At 37.8% G+C, this 25,685-nt stretch overlaps 1 protein-coding gene across 1 annotated transcript in view; it reads left to right on the top strand.

Annotated features, from left to right (window-relative positions):
- Window positions 1-12,311: 12,311 nt before the first annotated feature.
- The window catches only part of CYYR1 (cysteine and tyrosine rich 1), a 90,761-nt gene continuing 77,387 nt past the window's right edge, over window positions 12,312-25,685 (top strand). The window contains exons 1-2 of the mRNA XM_037065135.1: window positions 12,312-12,720; window positions 17,679-17,781. Of these exons, the coding sequence (XP_036921030.1) occupies window positions 12,648-12,720; window positions 17,679-17,781 (176 nt within the window). The 5' untranslated portion in view covers window positions 12,312-12,647. The remainder of the gene's footprint in view (window positions 12,721-17,678; window positions 17,782-25,685) is intronic.

Below are 25,685 nucleotides of genomic sequence, written 5' to 3'. Positions count from 1 at the left end.
CCTAGAGGAAACTAGAAAAATAATCTCACCTAGACACTTTCTTCCTTTAAGACACAACAACGTGGCAGCCTCAACAATGTGATTTTCCTAGTGAGACTTGAGAATATTGCTGTATCCGCTTCTCAGTGAAAGATTTAACATCAAATAAAATTTCTAAAACTTTCATTTTGGGAATGTTCAGTACATGGAGCTGGCTTATAGTAAATATTGCTAAATATTTAGCTTTCAGAATATTCCCTTTGTTTCCAAAGAGCCATAAAAAAAATAAATTTTGCTGCTCTCACTGTTTAATAATAGATTTTTAATTACTGTTTATTTTTTCCTTGGGATTTGAAAGTTTCATTTTATTTTATTTTTTGGTCTACTTTATGAAGAAACAATACACTCTAGAATGTATTTTTTCAACAATTCATAAATATTCCAGAATTTGTTTCCTGTGTTATTCTGGGGTCTCCCCAGCTCTCAAGGCTTCAAGGTGTATGTACAAATAGTAATTCAAGTTGCTTTATGATTTTCTTCATAGATCTCACACACACAATTGACTATCAGGTTATTTTCTTAACCCGTCTTTATGCCCTCAATGGAAATGCTTTTAAAAATGTATTTTTTTCATAAATTGAAATCAACACTTAGAAATTTTTGGAAAAAATGGATGTTATTTCCTACTAGTCTTTTAAAGTATAGATTGTACATAGAAATGTCCACTAGGCTAATCCATGAAAATGTAGCCTTGGTGTAAAAATGCAAATTTTTTGGAAGAAAATATGCTATCCTTTTAAAAATTTATTTAGTTGTTTACCTACAATAAGAAACTTTTGATTCATATAATACCAATTGCTTGAACCAGAGAAGAGCGGTTTCTCTGAGTTGGTCCAGGTTAATGAGGGTAGCTTGCAGACGGTCTTCTACCTCTGAGCAGTGGGCTCAGTGTGAGCTTTCAGTCAAGATTTATTTATTCTTTGCTAGTCAAAGTTCTAATGGGTAGTCTTTTAGACTCCCATTAAAAAAAATTTTGTCACTTCTTTGTATCCTTCCGTACAGTTTTTGTTGATGAAAACAGGAGTGTATTTCTTTTGGAGTATGCAAAGTAGATATGCAATGTTCCTCCACAGGCTAATTCTTCAAGCTGATATCAAGTAACGCCTTGGTGGAAGTGAACTGGCAGCTGGTTGAGAACTTTGTAGGTACCTTTCTAGGCATAAGTGAGACAGAAATGAAGGGGGAAAATTGTAGAGGAAAAGGGGAGGAATGGAGACTTATTTCCTCCTCGTTCAAAACACTGTCTCAGGGCCGCCCGTTTAGAGTGGCAGGTTGCACACGTGCATTTTCTCATCCTGTCTTCAGGAATCTAACCAAGGCGACAGTAAAGAGATAAAAATGGTCAGGTTATAATCTCACAGGGATAAAGAGAGCGGTAGAAGAGACGAGAGCAGAAAGGTCGAACCAATTTTAGAAACAGGAAAAAAAGGTTGATGAGTGATAAAGGAGTTAGCGGAACAGAGGAAGCTGAAAGCTACCTGCCTTCCCCCAAACACACGTGCTGGCCTCCAGAACTACACGAGGAGATGAAGGACTGACGGTGAAGGCAGATGGTGCTCAACAGAGGAGGGATGATCGAGATTCCCTGTTAGAAACAGTTCAATAACAGATTCTTCCCCTACTCATCTCCCAGAATTGAGCACACTCTTCTTGAGACAAGGCATGAACGTTTGACTGAGAATAGCAGAGACGCTATGTTTAATCCTACTCTACCCCCAGGCCTGGACAGGAAAATCGGGGAAGGGGGAATGCCAATTTCATTTCCTTTCACAGCCCCGTGTGATGTCATAGTGAAATACTGAGGCCGGTACTCGGGTTAGAGCAGACACCTCTCTCGGGGAGCTCTAACGCACCACTCAAGTCACCATATTATTAAAAAATCATTTTTATTTAGCTTAGAATTGCACTGTGAAAATTGTAGCTTTTCAATTTTTTACACATTTTAAAATTATGCTTTGCCTTGTGTATTCATATTAGTTTTAATTCCCTACTTGCTGACCAACAACGGGGAGATATAACCTGAAAGTGGAGTGGATGCTTAAAAATGTAGTAACCACGAAAATGGACGCCTGGTGAATGCGTTCCCTCATACAGAGTCAGCTCACTGAAATTCATACTGCGCCTCTAAGACTAGCTAATGAGATTCTAGCTATCTTAAAAAATCGATAACAATCAGTAATGATTCTACAAATTGAGACAGTCAGGGTATATGTATTCCAAGAAAATAAAAGGTACATGACTTGAATCCATGGCAAAACACTCACACAAAAGCTTACATACAAGGAATGATGTCACCTTAATCAGCTTCATCTCCTAGAACAGGGACAGAACTTAAAACAAGTACACAAAACACTTTAGCCCCAGGCTTTTCATTTACTTGGCCAATTAAAGAAGGACATCCCCACACTGTGACATTGCGCCAGAGGTTTGGTGGAAATCTGTGCTGTTGAAACACGCAGGGCACAAAATTCTACAGCGTTGGTGGTACTGGTTATCTGTTCCAAGTGGATCTGCACCAGTTTGGTGATACTAGCAGTGGTTGGCTGTCTGCATGTTTCCAGAACCCATATTCTCACAAACATTCCTGAAACATGGGATTTCAAAAATATTTTAAGGAGCTTGACATGCAAAGTCTAGTTCTTTTCTCTCGCCATATATTTGACTCCTTTTACCCTCTTCATCCTCCTGAAATGCCCTTTGTTGACTGTGTCTATGTGTTTGCTGTATCCAGGTGATGTATTATTAAATTGTATAGCTGAAACTTATCTAATATTATTAACCAATGTTACCACAATACCTTTAATTTTTTTAAATAAAAAATAAGTAAATAAAAATAAGGTCATGGAGGGCACAAATATTTGTTATATTACACACAATGATGTTTTAATTAGTGAAAAATAAAAAAAAATCTCAAACCAGAAATCATCTCTCCCCTCTCATATTCTCTCTTTTCCTTTTTATCTTTGTTCCTTTACCTCAGTTGGTGATGTGTTCATACTATAATGCAGATAGACATAGCTATCATGTGAATAGATCAAGATTTCTGTATCTTTATTGCCCTCTCTCAAGATATTTTTCAAAGGTTATTTTTAAAGTTATAGGTAATTAAAGGAAGAATAAAGTATTTTATGTAAAAAGATGTTACAAACATTTTCACATAAAATAAAGTTAATACTTTTCTTGACATCAATTCAATGTTTAATATGCCAATAATTTAGAGATTATTTTTTCTGATATATTCACATAAAATATTGGTGTTAATTTGTCCTTTTTAGAGTCCCTGTTGTCTTATTATCACTATAAACATGTAATACATATTTTTCTGTATATATTTAGGACCTTGCAGAATCAAAGGACTATTTAAAATAGAATGAAAAGGTATAGGTAGGAGGACAAAAATAGGAACCAAGAACAAGGGAAACAAATAGAACGCAGTAATAAATAAGATAATATTAATCCAATTATTATCAATAATCATTTTGAATGTCACTTGTCTGAATGCACTGGTTAGAAGACACAGGTTATCAGAGTGGGTCAGAAAACACAGGTCTGCTATATATATTGTTGACAATAAACTCCCTTGTCTTAGTTGATTAATGAAGAAATATCTTCTCCCTTAAGAAGAGACCTCCCACCCTCAGAGAGAGATGGTCTTTCCACTGGCCCTGCCCAACAGAACAATGACACCTGAGTGCAGGGGCCCAGCACAAAGCCATCCCTCAGCTTCCAGGTCATCCAGTCCTAGAAAACACCCCTGCTGAGAAACAAAAGGTCCACAGCAATGTCCACACACAAACACAAATGCCCTTCCTTTTCTGGTTTATTTCCAGTGTAAGTTAAAAATTATTTCTATGTCTCTTTCCTGAAGTCTTCTTCATTCAGGATCCTCATTCCAGAAAACAGCTGCTCAAGCAAGAGTACAGGCAATCTCAAAGAGTAGATGACAGGGTACAAACAGGCTACATTACAAATAAGGGGTGGACAGAAAATAAGTTTACCATTGTTTGTGTGAGAAATAATGCAATCATTAACAAGTAATAACACGAGAATAAATTCTGTTTGGCATACTCACAACTATAAACCCACATTTGCCCATCCCTATATATTAACAAAGCAAAAACACATCTCTCAGAGAAGCAGCAAAATCTTTAGAGACATAGCTTTGTCAAAGACTTTTGTATAACACTTAAAATTACCAAAGAGACTATATTGTTTCTCAGTTTATGACATCTGCAGTCATGTTTACATACTCAGGAAAGAGCCAGAGAATAAAGAAAGGGATGCTAAAATACAGAATAAGAGATACATGCAGAAAATTATTCCCTTAGAAGGACCATAATTAGGAGACCGAAGGAAATGGAATCAGAACATGGATAGATGGCCTTGTACAGACAGCAAAGCTGGTTGAAGCTGGGGACTCACATCTGGGAAAAGGTTCTAAATTAAAACCAAAACCTGTACTAGGAGCTGGGGAACAGACAGAAAAAAACATTAGATTTCTTTTAATTCCACAAGTAATTTCCAGATGGTTAATAAATAAGCCTCTTCACCTTTGCTAAGTCTGAATAAGAGAGAAATATGATTGCGCCCTTGCTTCTCACATTAAGAAGCAGAAATAAAAAATGCATGGTCACAGAGGAATGAAAGATGGCAAACTCACTTTAAATTATATAATATCTTACTCATAGTCAAGAGGGAATAAGTATGAGAAGGCTTGTATGCTTGCTGAATAATTATAGAGCACAGTAGGCAGAAGGCAAGCTTTCCTTCTTATTAGCTTGACTGTCCCATAGTGAAGGAGGGCTTATCATTAGGTCTACGATACAGACCATGGATTGAGTCAGAGATGATGCAAGAGAGCCTCTGAGTCCACTAAAGCTGAACATCACTATGATCACAATGGTGTGAAGGCTGCCTCTTCATTGATAAAATAAGCTATAGTGGGAATATAACCAAAGGGAATGACTTTTGAAATACTCTGATCTGATGTTCTGATCCCATTGTGTATTAGTGGTGAACTAGACACCTCTGTAAACACCTTCAACACGTAGTAATAAAAGTGGCCCTTCACGAGGTTGCCAGCCTTTCTTTCTCTAGCTTTAGTGAGGCAGCACTGGTGTGCATCACTGTAAAAGACAGAGGCACAAAGATAACGCCAGGGAAACCGTGACAGATGCCTGGAGCAAATGGCTAGGGTAAAAGATGCTTGTCTACATGGGGGGAAGCACAGAGGCCCCACTGGAATCAGAAACCAGGCAGAAACTGGGACAATGCCATAAATCCTTCCAGTTGGGGTGCCTCATGGCTCAGTCCCTGCCTCTCTTTTCTGTACACTTGTATATTCTCACATTAATGTTTTCATCCAGGTCCTTGCCCTTAAATACCATCTTATTAGTTTCTGGCCACTGTCATAGCCTAGTCCCACAAACTAGGTGGGTTAAAATGCAGAAAGTTATAGTGTTACAATTCTGGAGGCCAGAAGTCCAAAATCAAGCTATCCGCAGGACTATGTTCCCTCTGAGCCTGTAGGATGAAGTCCCTCCTTACCTCACCCTGGTTTGGGGGAGTTTGCTGACAATCGTTGGCTTTTTTTTTTGGTTTGCAGCCGCATCACTCCAGTCTCGTTCTCCATCACCACCTGGCATTCTCCCCTTGTGTGTCTATAGCTCTGTGTCTCTTCTTACCCTTACCCTCATCTCCTACATGTAGGCCATCAACAGATTTTTCTTGTTCTTCAACCTTCATGACAGGAGCTGAATCCATTTCTCTCATCTATTCTGCCACCACTCTGATCCAAATCACAATAGATTACAAAAATAGCTTCCAAAAGTATCACTCTGCTCCCTTTCTAATCCATTTTCCATACAAGAAGTCAGAGAGAAAAAAAAAACTTTTAAAGATACATCAAATCATGGCACTCCTTTGAAACTCTCAAAAAGTCATTCTATGGTCTAAAAAGAATAACGAGGCTTGAGTCTAACACCGGCATTTCATACCACTGACCCTCGGTGTCTATTAGCCCCATCACTTATTATCACTCATTTGAGAAATTCTCTCATTTGAATTTTCTGGAATCCAAATGTGAGGCTAGGGGAAGGCTGAGTGCAGGAGGTGGAGGAGGAGAAAGAGAGGATAACATCTCGCATTTCATGGTTTAGGGGAGACCTGGGGTCTACTCACTCGTATACACCCACTTTAAACCAGTCCTTATTCCACTCCTGCTCTCTATACTACCTTTCATGCTATCTATACCTCCAAGTTCTAAACATTACAATTTGAGTACCTTTTGCAGAAACTTAAGTTAAGGTGACTTTGCCCTCTTCCAGTTGGGGCACTTCTCCTCAGCTGACTTCCTAGCTTCCAAAACTCATAACCAACCATCTTTATCCACAGATATCTCTTCACTTATTCTCTTTGACCTTATGAATTGATACACATTTAACCTTCATTTTTCTATAGCAAAGTTTAGGAGAGAGAGTAGATGTCAGGTAATCAATCTGCCTGGTTCAGGAGAAACGTCACTAACGTTAACTTCATTTCTCTGTTCCAATTCTTCTATTACAGTAACTGGCAGAAGTCCCTTAGATTTGAGTTGAAATAAACACACATTACTTGTACCAGAACAATGGGTGGGTGATAGTTTACAGAAGCGCTTCTCAACCTCAGTACTATTGACATTGGCACTGGACAGCTCTGTTGGGCGGGGCTGTTCTGGGCATTGTGGTGTGTGTAAAAGTAGCTGTTCTGTCTCCAGATATTATCAGATGTCTCCTGTCAGGGTGGGGGACATTTCCCCTGGTGGGGAATCCCTAATTTAGAGAGCAAAAAAGAGAAAGTGACAAACATAGTAAAGACTCTCTGCTCCTGAATTTAACCAGTAAAATATGACTTGGAAAGTCTTGCAGCAAGACCTGCCAGTACTTTTGACCTTGAATTACTGTATGCTCTCAGGACAAGCAGGAAATGGCAAGAGCCAAGGTGCATCTGAGGAACTCGGCAGAAGGATCCTTTGATCTCTGTACAAGGGTATCACTATTTGCAGAGCTGAGTATTTTAGTATGTCCTTTCTGTCTACCAAGTTGACATTATGTATGTCATATATAAACTTATACTGATGACATATTCTTCTAACAAACACTTATTTCCCACCCACAGCCTGCTGAGGACCACTGAGAAGGCTGAATAGATATGCAGTAGTGTACATGATATTTAAGGCTTCAAGCTTAATGGTGTTTATATTCAAAGGGTCTATTGCTAGTAACTAATCAATCTATCAACAAATAAGTTAACTGAGGTGGTAATCAATGCTATATGGAAAATAAAGGAGTATAATGTGTGAGAAATGAATGGTGGTAGGGGAAGAAACAAGGAAGGCAAAATTAAACTGGGAGGTCAAGGAAAGCCCACTAAATAGGTGACATCTCACTCAGAACACAATTAGAGGATATCATTGAAGTTTGATAATCTGTGTATGTATGCATGTGTATATATCTATGAATACATGTGTGTATGCATGTATATCTGTGTATACATGTCTGTATATGTGTGTGTACATGTGTGCTATGATCTGAATTATTGTGTTCCCATCAACTTTGTATGTTAAAATCCTGACTGCAGAGAATGATGGCATTGAAAGGTGAGGCCTCAGGTTATGAGGGGGAGCACTCATGAATGGAATTAAACCCTCCTAAAGGAGATCCCACAGAGCCCCCTACCTGCTCCACCGTGTGAAGTTGCAGTGAAAAGGCAGCTGACTAGGAGGTGGGCTTGCACCTGAGATGGAATTGACCAGCACCTTGATCTTGGACTTCTCAGCCTTCAGAACTGTGATAAATACATTTCTGTTGTTTCCAAGTCACCCAGTCCATGGTGTTTTCGTTACAGCAGCCTGATTAAACTTAAAACAGTATATATACATATCTATATGTATACATATACATATACATATCTATATGTATACATACTGTTTTAAGTTTAATCAGGCTATTATATATATAATTATAGTTAATTATATATATATAATTAACTTTTTCTGTACATCCTTCCTTCTGTTTATTCATAGTTACTCCTTCCTCATTAGTGCAGGCCAGCAACTGACCCGTTAGAGTTGCCTATTCTCTCCTAGGACCACCCTCCTGCATTTGCAGTTCCTACTGTTTCCTGCCCCATTATTTGGGCAGTTCTGTATTGGAATTCATCTGATGGGCTGAACTTACCTTTTGCTCCAAGTAATGCCATAAACCACCGGCCAGTCTGTAGATGGACTACTCTTGGACCACAGGCCCTTTCCTAATCCAATGAAAAAGCCTGCGGCAGGGAAAGGCTGGGCGGTACTACAAGACCTGCTGCAGTTGGCCTTGAGCCGGACTGCAGTCGCCTCAGCTTCTCTCTGAATGGTCTGGGTAAGCAAGCTTCCTGACTGACACAGCTTCTGAAATCACCCACGGCTCACTCTTCACTGTGTCCTCGAGGTCATTCCACCCGTCAGCTCTGCTATCATTGATGTTCCATTTTAATTTATTAACCAGAGAAATCCCTGGAAGACATCAGAAAAATCACCCTGGCAGTAACAGAGGTTAAAAGCAAACAGATAAGTCTATGCCTTCCTCACACTAGTGTCAGATTGAAACCGATTTTCCCCAGAGAGTGGAACGGACATATTTTAGTTCGTATTCTCTAGTGTGAACCATAACTTATTTATGGAACCAAAAATTATTGCACAGCCATTTGAGCCAAACTACGTTTGAAGATCTGGATAAATTATTCATGAACATAATGATGAAATTCCTGATTTGGGAGCTTACACAGGATTGGAAGCAAGCAGTGGCTATATACCAAGCCTCTGTACTGTCCAGCACTCTTCACAGTGTTTTGCAAATTGTGCACCTACATAGGCCTGCCCTTCCAAAGATGCCAACTCTATATTCCCAGACTCTCTTGTCACTATATCACAGAGACATGACAGTGGCTCTTCTGGTCACATGCATTGATAAGAGGTTAAATACAGAAGAAAGTACCTTAAAGATGGAAACATAAACACACATTTTTTGTGTGTATGAGTGCTGTGGTGTTGCAAAAAGTCACACAGGCCAGAGCAGGATCAGTAACAGAGATGCCTGTAGTAGCATGTGTTGCCTGCAATGTGGAGTCCTCAGTTAGATGGCCTCGTGGCACAATTTGGGCATTTTCTAGATCTGTGTCATCCAGTGTGGTAGCTAATAGCATTGGACATCTCTTAGACCTCAGGATGTGACTAGTACAACTGAAGAACTAAATTTTTTAATTAATTTACATTAAAATTCCAAAACAGCTGCTTCATTCCGTTATTAGAAAGCTTTTAAATATATTTGGAACAACCTTGGTATGTTGGTCTCCTTTTTGAACTGTACATTTTATAAAATCAAAATCCAGATCAGGCTTTTAATAGAATTTAGTATCTACGTTGAGATGGGCCGTTACATATAAAATACACACAGGATTTTGAAGACAATAGAAAAAATGTGCAAAACAACTTCATAAGTATTTATGTTGATTATATATTATAATAATACTGTATTATTGTGGTTATATTGATAATATAATAAGATATCTTTTATTTTTCCTTCAAATTCATTCTTTATACAGTATCATATTTTCTTACAGGGTTTGATATCTTTCTTTGCCTTTGGAAGTCAGCTGGGTTGGGTTTCTTGAGTATTTTATGGTGAAATTATTCCAAAATGGAGAACCAGGAAGCAAGCTTGCTTAGCCATTCTACTGACAGTATGAGCAGATGGCTCTCTTTTCTCAAAAGTAAGCTGGAAGAGCTATAGTACTCTGACTATAGCTTACTATTAACACCTATGGTTATAGCCAGCCTCTCCCAATGCTGTGTGCAACAACTGGGCAGGAGTAGTCTCTCTCCATCACCTGATGCCTGTCCCCACCCCACCCCTTCTCATCCGGGGCTCTTCACCCAGTTTCTTCGTGGAAGCCAGCATCTTACCATTGCAAGAATCCTCAATACTATTCTCCAACTCTGCAAACACTGACTTACATCTGTAGCTTCTTCTTTTAGGACTTAAAGTTCTATGTATCTGGGACTTCCTGCAGACTCCAGCCGTCCTTCCAGTTATTTAGAAATCATGCTCCCCAGAAGACTGCTGAGATTGGGTTGAGAGGGACAAAATCAAGTGATGAAACTTTTCCAAAACCATGGGTTAAATATTTGGATTTTAACCTAAGGGCAATAGGAAGCCACTGAGTTTTAAACAGGTGAGTGAGTGCGATTAAATCTATAGTTTCACAAGAAACGTTCTAGCTTCAGTCTAGAGAATATCCCTAGAGGCAAAGAGACTGTTTATAACGGAGACTCTGAGAGCTGAGATTAGGGCAGAAGTAGAGGATGAAATACAAATATGTTTGTGTGGTGGTTGGGTGTACAATTAGTGGAATTTAGTGACAGATCAGCTGTTGGAGCTGAGAGAGGAGGAATTGACCAAGTTTTGTGTTGGATCAGACTCAGGGTTGGGCCTGCACTGAGGCACAAACCACACTAGGAATCTCAGGTTACATTTATTTGGGAAGTGATATACGATCCCACCCTCTTACATTCATGGAGCAGAATATTTATAGGGACAAATTCCTAGAAAAGATATGACTAAATTAAGCTTTGTGTGCATTTGAATTTTGATGCATGTCATTACATTGCTCTCCTTAAAAGTTGATATTTTGGGATGGGAGGGTTTATTTGTTACACGAAAAATTATGTCTCACTATCAATTGATTTTTCCTGTTTTTCCTTTGCGGGGAGTAAGAAATAGTAGAATGTTTAGAATAGTAGAAGAAACGGAAAACAAATACATATCTGTTGATATTCCTGCTCAGTTTATATTGATTGCTTTCTTTACCTTATTCAGTTTTTAAGCTCTTTATGTGTTAAGGAGATCAGGCCTCTATCTTATGCATCAGAAATATTATTGCCAGTCAAATGTTTGACTTGTCACACATAGGAAATTTTCATTCTACGGACTTGAATTGCTCATTTTTTTCTTTTATGGTTTCTGAGATAGTTAAATAATGCATAGAAAAGCATTCTCTATTCCATCATTATTTAAATGTCATCATCTCATTTTATCTAATAATTTTATAATTGCATATTTATGCTTAAATGTTTAATTCATATGAAATTGATTTTGATGAAAGGAGATAAGACTTCATAGAATCCTACTCATAGCCCTAACATACTTTATTGTGTAACCCATTACTTTAGAACGATGCTTTTTTAACCATAAACTAAATTTCTGTATGTATCTATTTTTTTTATTCTCTATTCTGTCCCATTGAGCCTAGGTATAATTTTTTAAAACTGTTTTAATGATTGTAGTGTTATATTTATTACTTGTTAAGGCTTATCCCATTCACTCATTTTTCATAATATTTTTACATGTTTATTTTTCATGTAAACTTTAAAATCAGAGTAGTTTGAAAAAACTTATATTGGTATTTTTATTGAGTTCAGTTTAATACCCAGATTTATAGGTTGATTTATGGAAAATTGGTATCTTCATACTGTTGAATTTTTTCAGTCAAGAGAAGTATCTCTATTTACTTATTTCTGTCTTTTATTCTTTCATGCATGTAACTGAAAACTTTCTGATTTTTAATTGCATAAAAACAAGCTATTGAGTTTTTAGTCTTTCAACTCTCGTTAAGAACTATAATATATAGTTGCTTCTTTTTGATTTTCTACATATACAAGCATGCCATTGCAAGTGATTATTTTCCTTCCAGTTTTCATAATTCTGTTTTCTTCCTCTTGTCTAATCACATAGGCCAGTAACTCCATTGCATGGCCAAATCATAGTGACCACAGTGTACATTTTTGTTTTGTTTCGTTTTACCTGACTTTATTGGAAACGCTTTGAGCGTTTAACAAATAAACATTTTATCAGCTTTCAAAAGAAATACTCTACATACTCTGTGTACTTTCCAATTCTGTATTTTCGTCACTAGCTTTCCTTGTCCAATACCTCCCACCTGGAAAATGTCCTTCATTTGTTTAAAGGCAAAAAGTAAGGTCTTCTTCATCTCTTCATGCACTGCCTCAAAAGAGAAAAAACCGGGAGTGGAGGATAGGGTGAACAGGCAGCTTGCTAAACTCCGAACGTAGCAACAGCCAAAGCAAAGAGTTAGAAGTTCCTCCAGAGGAGAAAGTCATGCCCCCGGGTCACTACAGAAGAAAGAACTGGAGCGTAGGGAGGAGTCAGGGCCACCCCCGCCCCCGGTCCGTAGGGTGCCAACCCCAGAGTTGAAATGTGAGCCCCGGTGGCCCAGGCCTTAGTAGCGGCTGCCGCACCCACCCGCCACCGGAGCTCCTCCGGGAGGGACAAAGAGACCTCCTCCCCAGCAGTGTGGGGCACGGACCTCGGGGTTCCTTTCTCTGGCTGCCGGGCAATGGCCAGGTCTCCGCGTGCTTCCCCTCTCGGGAGTACTGCTGTCTCCATCTGACCGCCCCCTGTCCCCTCCATCCCCTTCCCGTTCCGGGCTCTCCCTTCGCTCCCAGCCAGCCCTAGCTCCAGTCTGTCTGTCTGTCTGGCCTGGCGCGCAACCTCCGGCCACCGGCTTGGATGGACGCGCGGAGGCTGCTCAGGGGTCCAGGGGTCTTGCTTCCAAAGTTGGTTCTGCTCTTTATCTACGCAGGTCAGTGACTTAGGGCGGCGGGAGAGGGGAAGGGGACCTGGGGCTGCGCTTGGGTCACACTCAGGGCGACGCGGTTTGAGCTCAACGCACTGGGACTTTCAGGGAGCGCAGATTGTCTGGTCCTGACGGGGCAGGAACCCTCGGCTCCACTTCCACGCGGGTTTGTTTTGTTCTTTTCCTTTCACGTGCCCTTTCCACTGACGTTTCCTTCCTTTTTAAAATTTTCTTTCCCTAATTTTCTGTTCTTTGATTCTGTTTTCTTTTCCTCTCCACGAAGCAACGTGGAAGCAAGCCCTAACTCCACCTTTGGGAGATTTTACTCTCTGAATAGAGTAACATTTATCCAGCATCCACGACTCAAGAATCAGGAGGTGATTGGAGGTTAAGGGTTGGGAGGAAAACATTTTTTTAAATCACTTGAAGTCTAGAGATATTGCTGAAGTTTTCAAATAGATTAATGTAGTGACTTTTCCATTTCGATATTCACTACCCTCTCCACTCTCCCATTCTGAATATTCCTCTTTTCCCTTTGGAAATAAATACCCATAGACCTTTGCTTTAGAAGATGATTCTCAAGTGAGGTAGCCTGGACAACTGGATGCTTTGAAGTCAAACGTAGGGTTTTTGAGAGACATCCATCAATTCACTCAGAGTCTAATCTGTGTTTCATGGATTTGCTTAAGCACTTGCTGGCAGGTGATGGCCATCTCATTTCCCTCCTCCTAATTACTCTTCGTGATAATTGCTAATAATTGATGAAGTAAAGTGGTTTTCTTTTTTCGTGATTGATACATGGCTCAATGATGGCTTTTCATTGCTTATTCATGTATAAAGTTAATTACACATGAGTTTCTCATCTGCTTTCTAGTCCCCAAACAAGCGAAAAGCAAAAGGTTTTGCAAAATATTTTCATTTCTCTAATTTCCAATAGCAAAAACCATAGGCTGGTACCCATGACCTTATAATACTAAACTTGTGTACAGTACCTTGAATATATATAAAGATAACATACTGAAACAAAGACATTCTGCAACATGATCAGCTCATCAAAAGATTGAATTGCTCTTTCAGCTTTGCCAGAAGTGAGACACAATAACTCCTGTGGAAATTTTGAGTCTGTTTATTAAAATGAAAATTAGTGGTTTCTGTAAGTTAGTTTAAAGATACTTTCTTATAGAGAAAATGTAAACTTAAAATGCAGAAATTTATAAAAGTAGGAAAGGCACTTATTTAATGAGGAAACTCCACATTCTAATCTGTTTACACTTATTTATTTTACTTAAATCACACAAGGTTTTCAGAATTTGAGGAACAGAATCAATTGCATTCATCTTAGTTTTATCTCTGTGTTAGTTTATCTGAAGCAATGTTAACTCTTTTCAACTCCTCTGTTTATCAAAAGAATATAAAAATAAGAAAATGGAACTCAGCAGATAAAACCATAATACCCTCACTTGCCCTTACTCAACCACCATTGAAATCAACTTTTTCATAATCAACTGTCTATTCTATTCCCTGTGGTAAACACAGAGCTTCTGATTTGCACACTTTTCCTTCCCTTAGTCTGCTTCTTCCAGTGCTGGGTGCACAGCTCCCCAGCTTCAGCAAACCCACAGAGCTACCGGCAGCTTAGTGGGTTGGTTTAGAAAGTTTCCTCTCCATTCGTTTCTTGTATCCTTCCATGTCTCTCCCTGCTGAGCTACAAAGTATGCTGATATTATTGGTTGACTTAGTGTCTTTGGTAAGAAGTGTTTTGCTAATGTGTTCTTTGGTAGTAATTCCTGAAGTCCTAATTTCAGAGGCTTTGTCACGCCTGCCACATTCATTCAACTGCTATTTACTGTGTGAGATGTGGTGAGTGATACATAGAACAGAGGCCATGCTGAGTCTTGACTAGGAGATAAGGTGTGCCCATTACTCTAATGAGTCATAGGAGAGGTGTAATCCTGTCCTATCAGTGCCCAAAGGAGAGGGTCTTATTGCTGGCCAAGGCATGTAATTACGCCCCATGAAGATGGTGTCTGTTTTGCTCAGCAGAATAGTTTGAGAGACTAGCTAAAATGCCTTGCCCATAAGTGAGGCGCAATCAATATTTGCTCAGAAAAAGTGAGTTAAGGATGACTTTTAGGAACTAGACCTTTGAAAGACGGGGAGGAAGCATTGGACATAGGAGATGGAGTAACAGGACATAGTGTGGTTAAAGGCAAAATCCAGGAGGTATGTCCATGCAGAAACAGATTGGTTGGGACTAAGATTTACAGCTGGAAGTAAGGATTGAGGTGAGATGGGGGAGCACAGGAGAAACAAGAATCGTTCAGACACCCTGCTAGGTGACTTGTCAGCCTTAATGGGACAAAAACACAAGTAGATGTGCTGCCGGTAATCTGAATTACTTCTCCCAAAACAAGTGCATTGCATTCATATTCCATTTGCTAAGGAACTGGGAACAAGGTTTCTGTACCTGGAGCATGAGGCTGCAGCATGGAGCTGCCTTTGCAAAGAAACCCAGTGAAGTGTTTACATTATTATCCAACTCCCGGAGCAGGCTACAAAGACGGAACTCCGCCAAGGTTTTGCCTTCGTGTCCTCAGCCAGTGCCTTCGGTCCCCTCCCTTTCCTTCCGCGCTTAGCCTTAGCTGGACCGTAGCTGAAGGTTTCTGAACAAGTATTTGTAGCCCAATGCAGCTTTTCCTGTAGAACACATTCCTTAAGGTGGGGTGGGGGTGGGGTGGGAAACCTTCTCTCAGATCATGCCTTTAATCAAGGTCATTGAAAAAAGTTTGAACGGGATGATTTTCAAAGATACTAATGAAGAGGAGAAACAATATTATTTATTTTTTAAAGACAATCGGAATGTGTCATCTTTTTACAAATGAGAAAATGCTCCTATATCATTCAACCTCTGGTCTTCATAGAATTAGTCTCAAATACAGTGGAGAAAGCAACCGACATATTCAAACGGGCTGTGCGGTATGTTTGGAAATACCATGATTGTGAACACAGCTGCTGTGCTGTGAAATGCACCCTTCCAGTCCTTTCGTTCTGGGAAGCAGACGAGAGTGCTGGAAAATGCCATGAGAATATGAACAGTGCGTGACATGGTGTCCCTGTCTGCTGTAGGTAAAATCCAGCTTCTTGGCTCCAAGACTTTAGGCTTGGTTTCCTGTAACACTAGCTCAAAATATTTAGATAACACCATGTCCTTATAATAATAGCAATTGGAGTACAAGAGTAGTAACTGAATCTTTGATGTTCGTGGAGAGCTTAGTGTCCCGTGTCCTGGACATCATGTTAAAAGTCCCCTCATGGAGCTGCTTTGGCTTTGAGTGGGGCCATCAGCTCCCTTACTACCTTAATGGCTTGTGGTGACTTTTAAGAACATGAAGCAAAACATTCCTGCTAAGCGCTTGAGACAACTCAGCAGTCTTACTAAATATTTGAATTAATTAAACAGCATGAAAAATGAGAGTAATAAACATTCATTGGGAAAATGATAAAATAATCAGTCTTTAAAAGTTCAATGCACTCTGCCAAAAGCATACTCTGTCAATAAACCATTAGACTGTGTTTCTGTCCTCCAAATGTTCAAGTAAATTTAAGCAGAGTTGCTACATCTTTACAAAGGTAATTATTTTCCCCTCTCATTTCTTACCATGTACCAGAAGAAGTCATTAAAGTTTGTTAATTTATGAGGTAGAAATAAAATTGAGGGAAAGAAAACGTGAACTTTTTTTATTTGTTTGACAAAGGGCGTGCATTATTGATAAATGTGAATGAACTTGACTACTTTTTGATCACATCCTTTTGTGAAAAAAGTCTTCTCAGCAGGGAGGTGATTTAAAAGCAAAATTGAAACGTTCCTTTCTAGATAAATCAATTACATGGACATGCAGATGTAAATATAACATGTCTTTTTACAATGTGACTTGAGCAAAAAAGCAAGAGTCTTACATAATTTAGAAAATAGTTGATATTAACTTTGGAGATTGAGTTGAAAATGACTTATTTTGTGATTTTCAAATATGCAACTTAAATTATCAGACTATATTTCATGTTTTCCTTATCATGTACCTAAAACTCACATACCCATTATAATTTATAACACTGACTGTAACTAAATGATAACTTTAATGTATTAAACATTATTTAAGTAGAATAAATTATTTAAGTGAAATATTTAAAAGCCAGGGTAATTTTCATTCAATGTTTTTGGTATAATTTTCCTTAACCAAAAACATATAGGAAAAAAAGAGAGTAATTTGATTTTGTTAGCTCCATCATGCCCTTGTTAATCAGAAAATACCTTTCCCCCCTCACACAGCACTGTTTCATAGCTTATTAATTCTTTAATCTGACATTAAACTCTTGATTATTCACAATTAATTATCGAGGGAAACTTCTTATTTTCCAAACCAAATGTATTGCCAAGATACGCAGACTCATATGAATTACCATGTGTAGGCACACTCTGATTATGAAGGTAAAAATGGTCAAGAAAGAAAAGCATATAATACATTGTCATGAGAAAATATACATTATTTTAAAATTCTCTCCAGTTCCCATCTTTCATGTTAATAACACTTTCCATTAAATGAAATTAATTGAGAATAATACTCAGAGTCAAAAGACTGTATCTTTTAAAAATCATTAAAAGAACTCAGTTGACAAAGTGAATGACTAGTTAGTTGGATCATTCATTGCTCCCTTCATTATCTGATTCAATTCTGACTGCCCATTATGGTGCTAGATGCAAGAGATTCAAAGAATGGTCTTTTCTAGCTTTATGTTTAATAGGAAAGGAAGACACGTTCAGATGCTAGCATATGTTTTAGAATTCTGCCTATTTAAATAAAAAATCTAAATGCACTCAAGAGCAGTTAAGGTATGAAACAGAATAACTTTGCGTGAAGCTGTGGTTTCAGAACTGTAACTAGATGCGTGTTGTTTTTATTTTGCAGACGACTGCCTTGCTCAGTGCGGCAAAGACTGCAGGTCTTACTGCTGCGATGGGACCACGCCCTACTGTTGCTCCTACTACGCCTATATTGGGAATATCCTCTCGTGAGTATTGGACAAATTTGGCAATATTGACATTCTTCCCCATGCCCAGTTATAGTTTCAAAAAGTATTAAGTTATAGATGTAGGCAAGAAATGTCAAGATCCCTGCTGGAAATTTCTACTGAAAATACTACATCCTCATCATGATCCAGTGTTACTTGACAAAATGTGCAAATTAATATATAAAATACATTGCCTTGATTAGAAGGGAGTTAAAAGAAATGTACTGTTATTGCTTAACTTGTTTTATAATAATAACCATGTTTTAAGTAGACCTTATTCATGTTATTGATTATTTTTAACATTGTAAATTATGTTGTCTGCTTTGTTGAAAGATTTATAAGTTTGAATTTGCCATTTAATTATGGCCAGTTTGTTTTACTGTCCATGTGTTTGTCTAACTCATCCAGTACAGATCAGAGCAAAGAGACATTATGAATGAAAAACAGTGGAGACATGAAATGTCAGTGTTCTACATAATGCATATAAAGCAACTTCAAGAAACAAGTGTAGAGCCCAATAGGCTAATATCACCAGTGTAAAGTAATAACCAGCTACACAAAGCAATGAGACACACACACTGCGACTGTGTTAAGCATTTCTCCATAATAATTGAGTAATTTATTTTAGAGATGAGAAGAGAAATGGTCAAAGAGAAATGGAGAAGCAGGAACTGCCTTCAGGGTTGTACAAGTCTGTCTGAAAAGTTTACAACTCTCAGTATTGCTATGCAGGCCTTCAAGGTGAGAAATTCAAGGTAGAGAATTAGGAACATGAGAATTTTCTGAATCAGAATTACCTGTGGCTTTCAGAAAGCGACAATAGTCTGGCTTCTGTTCTCCTTGCCTTTTCTTTTTCAAGTGAACATGAGAATGCTTTGGAGCTGCCCTGTTGTGGCCTTCCTCATGCCCTCTGAAGGCTCAGGTGGCCCGGGAAAGACTAAGTACTAAAGGACGTCCTTGGAGATGGCTTATAATTCATCCTCCATTTCCCGAAAATAGAAAATCTGGTACAATGTAAATTTTCTAGATTGAGAGTTGGGGCTGATATTAGAGATTATGTCTCTGAATAAGACCAGAAAGAATCATACTTCAGGGTCCTCTGGAATACCATCATGATTAAGTAAGAAAGATCAGACTGTAATAAAGATGCATGAATGGAACTTGAGCAATCTTTGAAATGCATGTCAACTCTAAATAAAATTAAATTTCTTCTCATGGAAGACTTGGCGGAAAAGAGGTGAAGTCTCCTTCTTACTTTAGAGCATAGTCAGAATAATATCTACAGGAATTAATCTGCTCAGAATACCCTACATAGGAGTATATAATGATGTTTTACCTTCGTCTGCCACTTGATACTGGCATGGATGGACCTGGAAAACACTATGTTAAGTGAAATAAGCCAATCAGACAAAAGACAAATGCCACATGATTTCGTTCATGTGTGAAATCTAACACACAAACTTACCTAACAAACCAAACAGAGACACTCATAGATAGTGAGCAGGCTGACAGCTATGGTGGGGAGGTTAGGAGTTTGAGGAATTGAGTAAAAAGGAAAAAGGATTCATGGACATGGACAACAGTGTGGTGACTGCAGGGAATAAGAAGAATAAATGGTAATGGAAACTATACAGTAAATTAAAAATAAAATTAAATTAAAAAATTAAAATGAAGAGTGATTTAAAATACATTATGACTAAGTTCTAATTTTATTTTTGAGTGGTCTCCACCCACCAGATACTGCCCTTCCAGGTAGATGTGTGAGTGGGCCCTGCAGGTGGGGTAGATTTGAGGAACTGGTGCCAGAGCGATTCTTCATTCTTCGGACCTCTGGCTTCTGGCCCATTTTCTGGTCCACTCGCTGCATCATGGTGTGCTAGGTGACCTTATTTCTCACCTGATAGCTCCGCCACCCTGGTAATATATATATGAGACATAATTACTTATTAACCAGAATATATAAAATTTAAGTTGACAGATATGCTTTATATGTGTTATATTTGCAATGTTTCACATTTTCATGGTATCTACTCTAAGTCTTTCACTAATTTCACTACTTATATAGTTGAGTTGTTGTATTTATCTGGGTTATTAGGGCCATGTAATATTGTGGGGGGGAAGGATTTTGGTTTTGGATAAAAGAAACACAGATGGCATATTTCAGGCAGTTAAAACTGAATTTTCTGTTCAGACAGGAGACCACTAAGTAAATCCCTTGCTAAACAATTCCTAGGGGGAAAGAGGAGGGGGCACTTTAAAATGTTTTCCCCACTGGATAAAGGAGAACACATTTCAGGATTTCCAGTTATTGTTTAAGATTTGAAAAGAGTTCTTAACTCCACCCAAAGCTTTTTTTTTTTTAAGTTGGGTGTGGGTAGAAAGTTTGAGAAAGAAAAAAGAAAAACACTACAAGAATGCTTACAAAGGTTCTTTCATGCACATGTTTTCAAATATCGCTATTTTGGAACTCATAAACTATACTTCCTCTCTTCCAAGCATCCAGGCACCTCCTTAGTAAAATTATTTTAATCACCTTAACAGAAAATGCAATCTTTGTGGTTATCAGAAAAGTAATAAGGAAGAAAGCAATAAATACAATGTGATATTTTGTCTCCTAAATGAACAACTTTATAAATTGGTTATATTTTGGTTTCTATTTTGCCTGTTTAAAAATAGAAAACATCTTGGCTCAGTTTCAAATGAGCTAAAAAGAGTACAAAATACAAGTTGGGTCATTCTAGACATCATAAATGGTGAAGCAAGGAACTCTTGGTCCTGGTCACGGAGCCTTCTCCCAGGTCACCCTCTAAAATAATCAGAGTAAACATATTTCACCTTTAATTCCGTTTACTTCAAGTCTCCTCTCCCTTTTGCAAAGTACCCATTAAGACTCATTTTTCAAGAAATCATAAGGTCTAACTTTCAATTCACCTTTTAGTTGAAAGCTGTATTTTACTCAGGTCCTTCCTTCACTGATATTGTACCTGAATGTGAGTTAATTTTGATAAATAAATTGAGGTCATCCCCCACTCTTTCTTTCCTTTTCTAGATAGGAATTTGAAAATTTACTGTGTCTCAGGAAAACTTTAAAAATTAAAGTTTTAAAATAGCATATCTACCTTTTTTCTTTTAAGATATAATTGACATGTAACATTATATTAGATTCAAGTGTACAAAATAATGATTTGATATTTGTATATATTGCAAAATGATCAGCACAGTAAGTTTACTTAACATAAATCTGTTTAAAATAGCACATTCTGGGGTGGGGGGTGGAGACGCATGAAAGGCAACCATACATTGATGTTTCTCTCCCTCTCTCCTTCCCCTCTAAAAGATAAATAAATAAATATAATCTTTTTAAAAAATAGCACATTCTACTTTCAATTATTATGGTTACGGATTGAGTTTTCAATACAGAAAAACAGTAGCATTGTTTTCCAGAACTTAAGAATAATTTTACACAATCAAAAAGTTTCTGGAAATGCATGAACTCACAACAGTCCAAAACTTACAGGACACAGCAAAGGCAATCCTGAGAGGGAAGTTCATAGTGTTACAGGCCTACATAAAAAAGAAAGACATATTTCAAACAATCAACTTAACCCTATACCTATAAGAACTTGAAGAACAACAGTGAAGACAGCCCAGAGCAAGTAGAAGGAAGGAAATAACCAAGATCAGAGCAGAATTAAATAACATAGAGACCATGCCACAATTCTAAGGATCAGTAAATCCGGGAGCTGGTTCTTTGAAAATATCAACAAAATGGACAAGCCTTTAAGCAGACTCACCAAGAAAAAGAGAGGACCCAAATAAACACAATCAGAAATGAAAGAGGAGAAATTACAATGGATACCACAGAAATATAAAGGATTGTAAGAAATTGCTATGAAAAACTATATGTTAAGAAATTTGAAAACCTAGGTGGAATGGACAAATTTCTAGAGAAATATGATCTTCCAAAACTCAATGAAGAAGGAGCAGAAAGCCGGAACAGACAAATAACAGTTGATTAAATTAAAACAGTGATCAAAAAATTCCTGACACACAAAAGCCCTGGAGTGGACACTTTCACAGGAGAATTTTACAAAGCATTTAAGGATGAGCTAATCCCTATACTTCACAGACTATGCCAAAAATTCAAAGAAGATAGAAGACTCCCAAACTCTTTTTGTGAAACCAGTATCATCCTAATCCCAAAACCAGATAAAGACACAACAAAGAAAGAAAACCTCAGGTCAATATCACTGATGAACATAGATGCTAAAAACCTTAACAAAATATTGGCAAACTGCATCCAGCTATACGTTAAAAAGATAATACATCATGATCAAGTGGGATTCATCCCAGGGATGTAAAGATGGTATAATATTTGCAAGTCAATAAATGTAATACATCACATAAACAAAATGAAAGATAAAAATCACATGATCATATCAATAGATGCAGAATAAGCATTTGATAAGGTACAGCACCCATTTATGATAAAAAACACTCAGCAAAGTGGGAATAGAGGGAGCATTCCTCAACATAATAAAGGCCATATATGAGAGATTTACAGCCAACATCATATTTAATGGGCAAAAACTTAGGGCTTTCCCAATAAGATCAGGAACAAGACAAGGTTGTCCAATTGCACCACGTCTATTCAACATAGTATTGGAAGTTCTAGCCACAATGATCAGAGAAGAAAAAGAAATAAAAGGCATCCACATTGGAAAGGAGGAAGCAAAACTGTCATTGTTTGCAGATGACATGATAGTATACATGGAAAATCTTATAGACTGCACCAAAACACTACTCTACCTAATAAGTGAATTTGGCAAAACAGCTGGATACAAAGTCAATACTCAGAAATCAAAGGCATTTTTGTACACCAACAATGAAATATCAGAAACAGAAATCAGGGAAAAAATCCCATTTGATATAGCAACAAGAAAAATAAAATATCTAGGAAGAAACCTAACCAAGGAGATAAAAGACCTGTACTCAGAAAACTACACAACACCGAAGAAAGAAATTAAGGAAGACACAAACAAATGGAAGCACATACCATGCTCATGGACTGGAAGAATTAATATCATCAAAATGTCCATACTGCCCAAGCCATTTATAGATTCAATGCAATTCCTATTAAAGTACCAATGACATATTTCACAGATATAGAACAAACATTTCAGAAATTTATATGGAACCATAAATGATCCTTAATAGCTTCAGCAATTTTTAGGAAGAAGAACAAAGTAGGAGGAATCACAATACCTGACGTCAAACTGTATTACAAGGCCACTGTAATCAAAACAGCCTGGTACTGGCATAAAAACAGGCACACAGACCAATGGAACAGAATAGAGAGCCCAGAAATAAACCCAACTCTCTACAGTCAATTAATATTCGACAAAGGGGGAAGAAGCATAACATGGAGTAAAAATGGTCTCTTTAACAACCAGTGTTGGGAGATCTGGACAGCTATATGCAAAAAAAAAAAAAAAATGAAACTCGATCACCAACTTACACAATACACAAAAATAAATTTAAGGTGCATAAAAGACTTAAATGTAAGTTGTGACACCATAAAAGTACTAGAGGAAAACACAGGCAGGAATCTTAGACATTCCATATGCCAACATCTTCACTGATATGTCCCCTAAAGCAAGGGACATAAAGGAAAGAATAAACAAATGGGACCTCATCAAACTAAAAAGCTTCTGCATAGCTAAAGAAAACAGCATTAAAATGAAAAGAGAACCAACTACAAGGGAAAACATATTTGCCAGTGATACTTCAGACAAGGATTTGATCTCCAAAATAATAAAGAACACATATGACTCCACTCTAGGAAGACAAACAACCCAATTAAGAAATGGGCAAAAGACTGGAACAAACACTTCTCCAAGGAGGACATACAGAGGGCTCAGAAACATATGAAAACATGCTCAGCATCACTAGCCATCAGATGGATGCAAACTAAAACCACAATGAGATACCACCTCACACTGGTGAGAATGGCCATCATAAACAAATCAATAAACAAGTGTTGGAGAGGATAGGTAGAAAAGGGAACCCTAGTGCACTGTTGCTGAGGTTGCAGACTGGTGTAGCCAACTGTGGAAAACAGTATGGACTTTCCTCAGAAAACTAAAAAGGAAACTGCCTTTTGACCCAGCAATTCCACTTCTGGGATTATATCCTAAAAATCCTGAAACACTAATCCAAAAGAACCTATGCACTCCAATGTTTATAGCAGCACAATTTACAATAGCCAAATGCTGAAAGCAACCTAAGTGTCCATCAGTAAATGAGTGGATCAAAAACTGTGGTACATTTATACAATAGAATACTATGCAACAGAGAAAAAAAAGGAGCTCCTACCCTTTGAGGCAGCATGGATGGAACTGGAGAGCATTATGCTAAATGAAATAAGCCAGGTGGTGAGGGACAAATACCATATGATCTCACCTTTAAGTGGAACCTAATCAACAAAATAAAAAAAGTAAGCAAAATATAACCAGAGACATTGAAATTAAGAACAATCTGACAGTAACCAGAGGGGAGGTAGGAGGGAATAATGGGAAGAAAGGTTTTTATAAGCGGCTATAAAGGATTCATGGACAAAACCAAGGGGGGTGGAAACAAGGGAGGGAGGTAAGTTGGGTTGGAGTGGGGGAGACTTGTGGGGGTAAATGCAGACAACTGTAATTGAGTAACAAAATAATTTAAATAATTAATAATCATAAAAATACAATTAAAAAGGGAATAATTTTACAGAAGTCAGCATATACTATGCAATCAATTATTTGCAAAATCCATAGTGAATGCCCATAACCATGTGAGGACTGAAGTTGGTTTTAGGATCAAAAGATGAATAAGTGATGTACAATGACCTCTAGGATCTCATAATCTAATAAGAGAGTGTAGACAAATAATTCTGATTCAATGAACTAATCTATGAAATGTTATTGGAGGGCCAGGAAAAGAGAAAACAGTACAGTCTTTGTGTGTGTGTGTGTGTGTGCGTGTGTTTAAAAAGAAATGTTTAGAGAGAAAGCCTCATAAACACAAAGTTTAAACAGAGCTTTGAAGGAACAGTCCATTTACATAAATGGACAGTGGAGAAAGTTGAGTATATTCTAAGCAGAGAGACTCTTGATTTCAAAGGCAAAGTAATAAGAAAGGAAAGGACCAGTTTCTGAAAACCTGTGTTGTTCGGTGTTGCTAGAGAGGTAAGGGTAAATGATGAATAGCACATTGGAATAGGTTAGGTAAGGCAAAACATAACTCCTCACTTTTGCATATTTTTATTGGTAGATTTTGTACCTTTTTTAAAAGATTATTTATTTATTTATCTTTAGAGGGGAAGGGAAGGAGAGAAATATCAATGTGTGGTTGCCTCTCGTGTGTCCCCTCCTGGGAACTGGCCTGCAACCCAGGCATGTGCCGATTTTGTACCTTTATTGGTCATGTCTAACACAACTGAAACAAAAGAAGTCATTATTTTTCTAGAAATCAGAGAGCTGGTTTTATGTAGAGAGAACACATTGTTAGACACCACACTGGGACAAGGTTCAAAAGAAAGAAGACACCAAATGACAATTATTTTTATTTATTCCATAGAGAAGAGATTTGAAATAAATGCTTTGAGATATTAGACTACTTAGAGCCATTTATGACATAATATGTGACTTTGGAATTATTTTTTTGATTTTTGACTTTTTTTTAATCACAAAGTAACTACGTGAAGGTTAAAAGCTTCACTATGCTTGAAAATGATAATAGGGCCAGTTCAAGAAATAAATAATTGCTCATCCAACTGATTCTCATTTTACTCAACCACTCTCCCCCATGGAAGATAAACATCTGTGATAAATAATTGGAAAAGCTATTTCACTTTTTGCTGCTGA

Source organism: Sturnira hondurensis, unplaced genomic scaffold, assembly GCF_014824575.4.
Source record: "Sturnira hondurensis isolate 20B ecotype Veracruz unplaced genomic scaffold, ASM1482457v3 Scaffold0015596, whole genome shotgun sequence".
Classification (NCBI taxonomy): domain Eukaryota; kingdom Metazoa; phylum Chordata; class Mammalia; order Chiroptera; family Phyllostomidae; genus Sturnira; species Sturnira hondurensis.
Note: the sequence above shows the minus strand (reverse complement) of the source record. Positions and strands in the feature narration are given on the sequence as shown.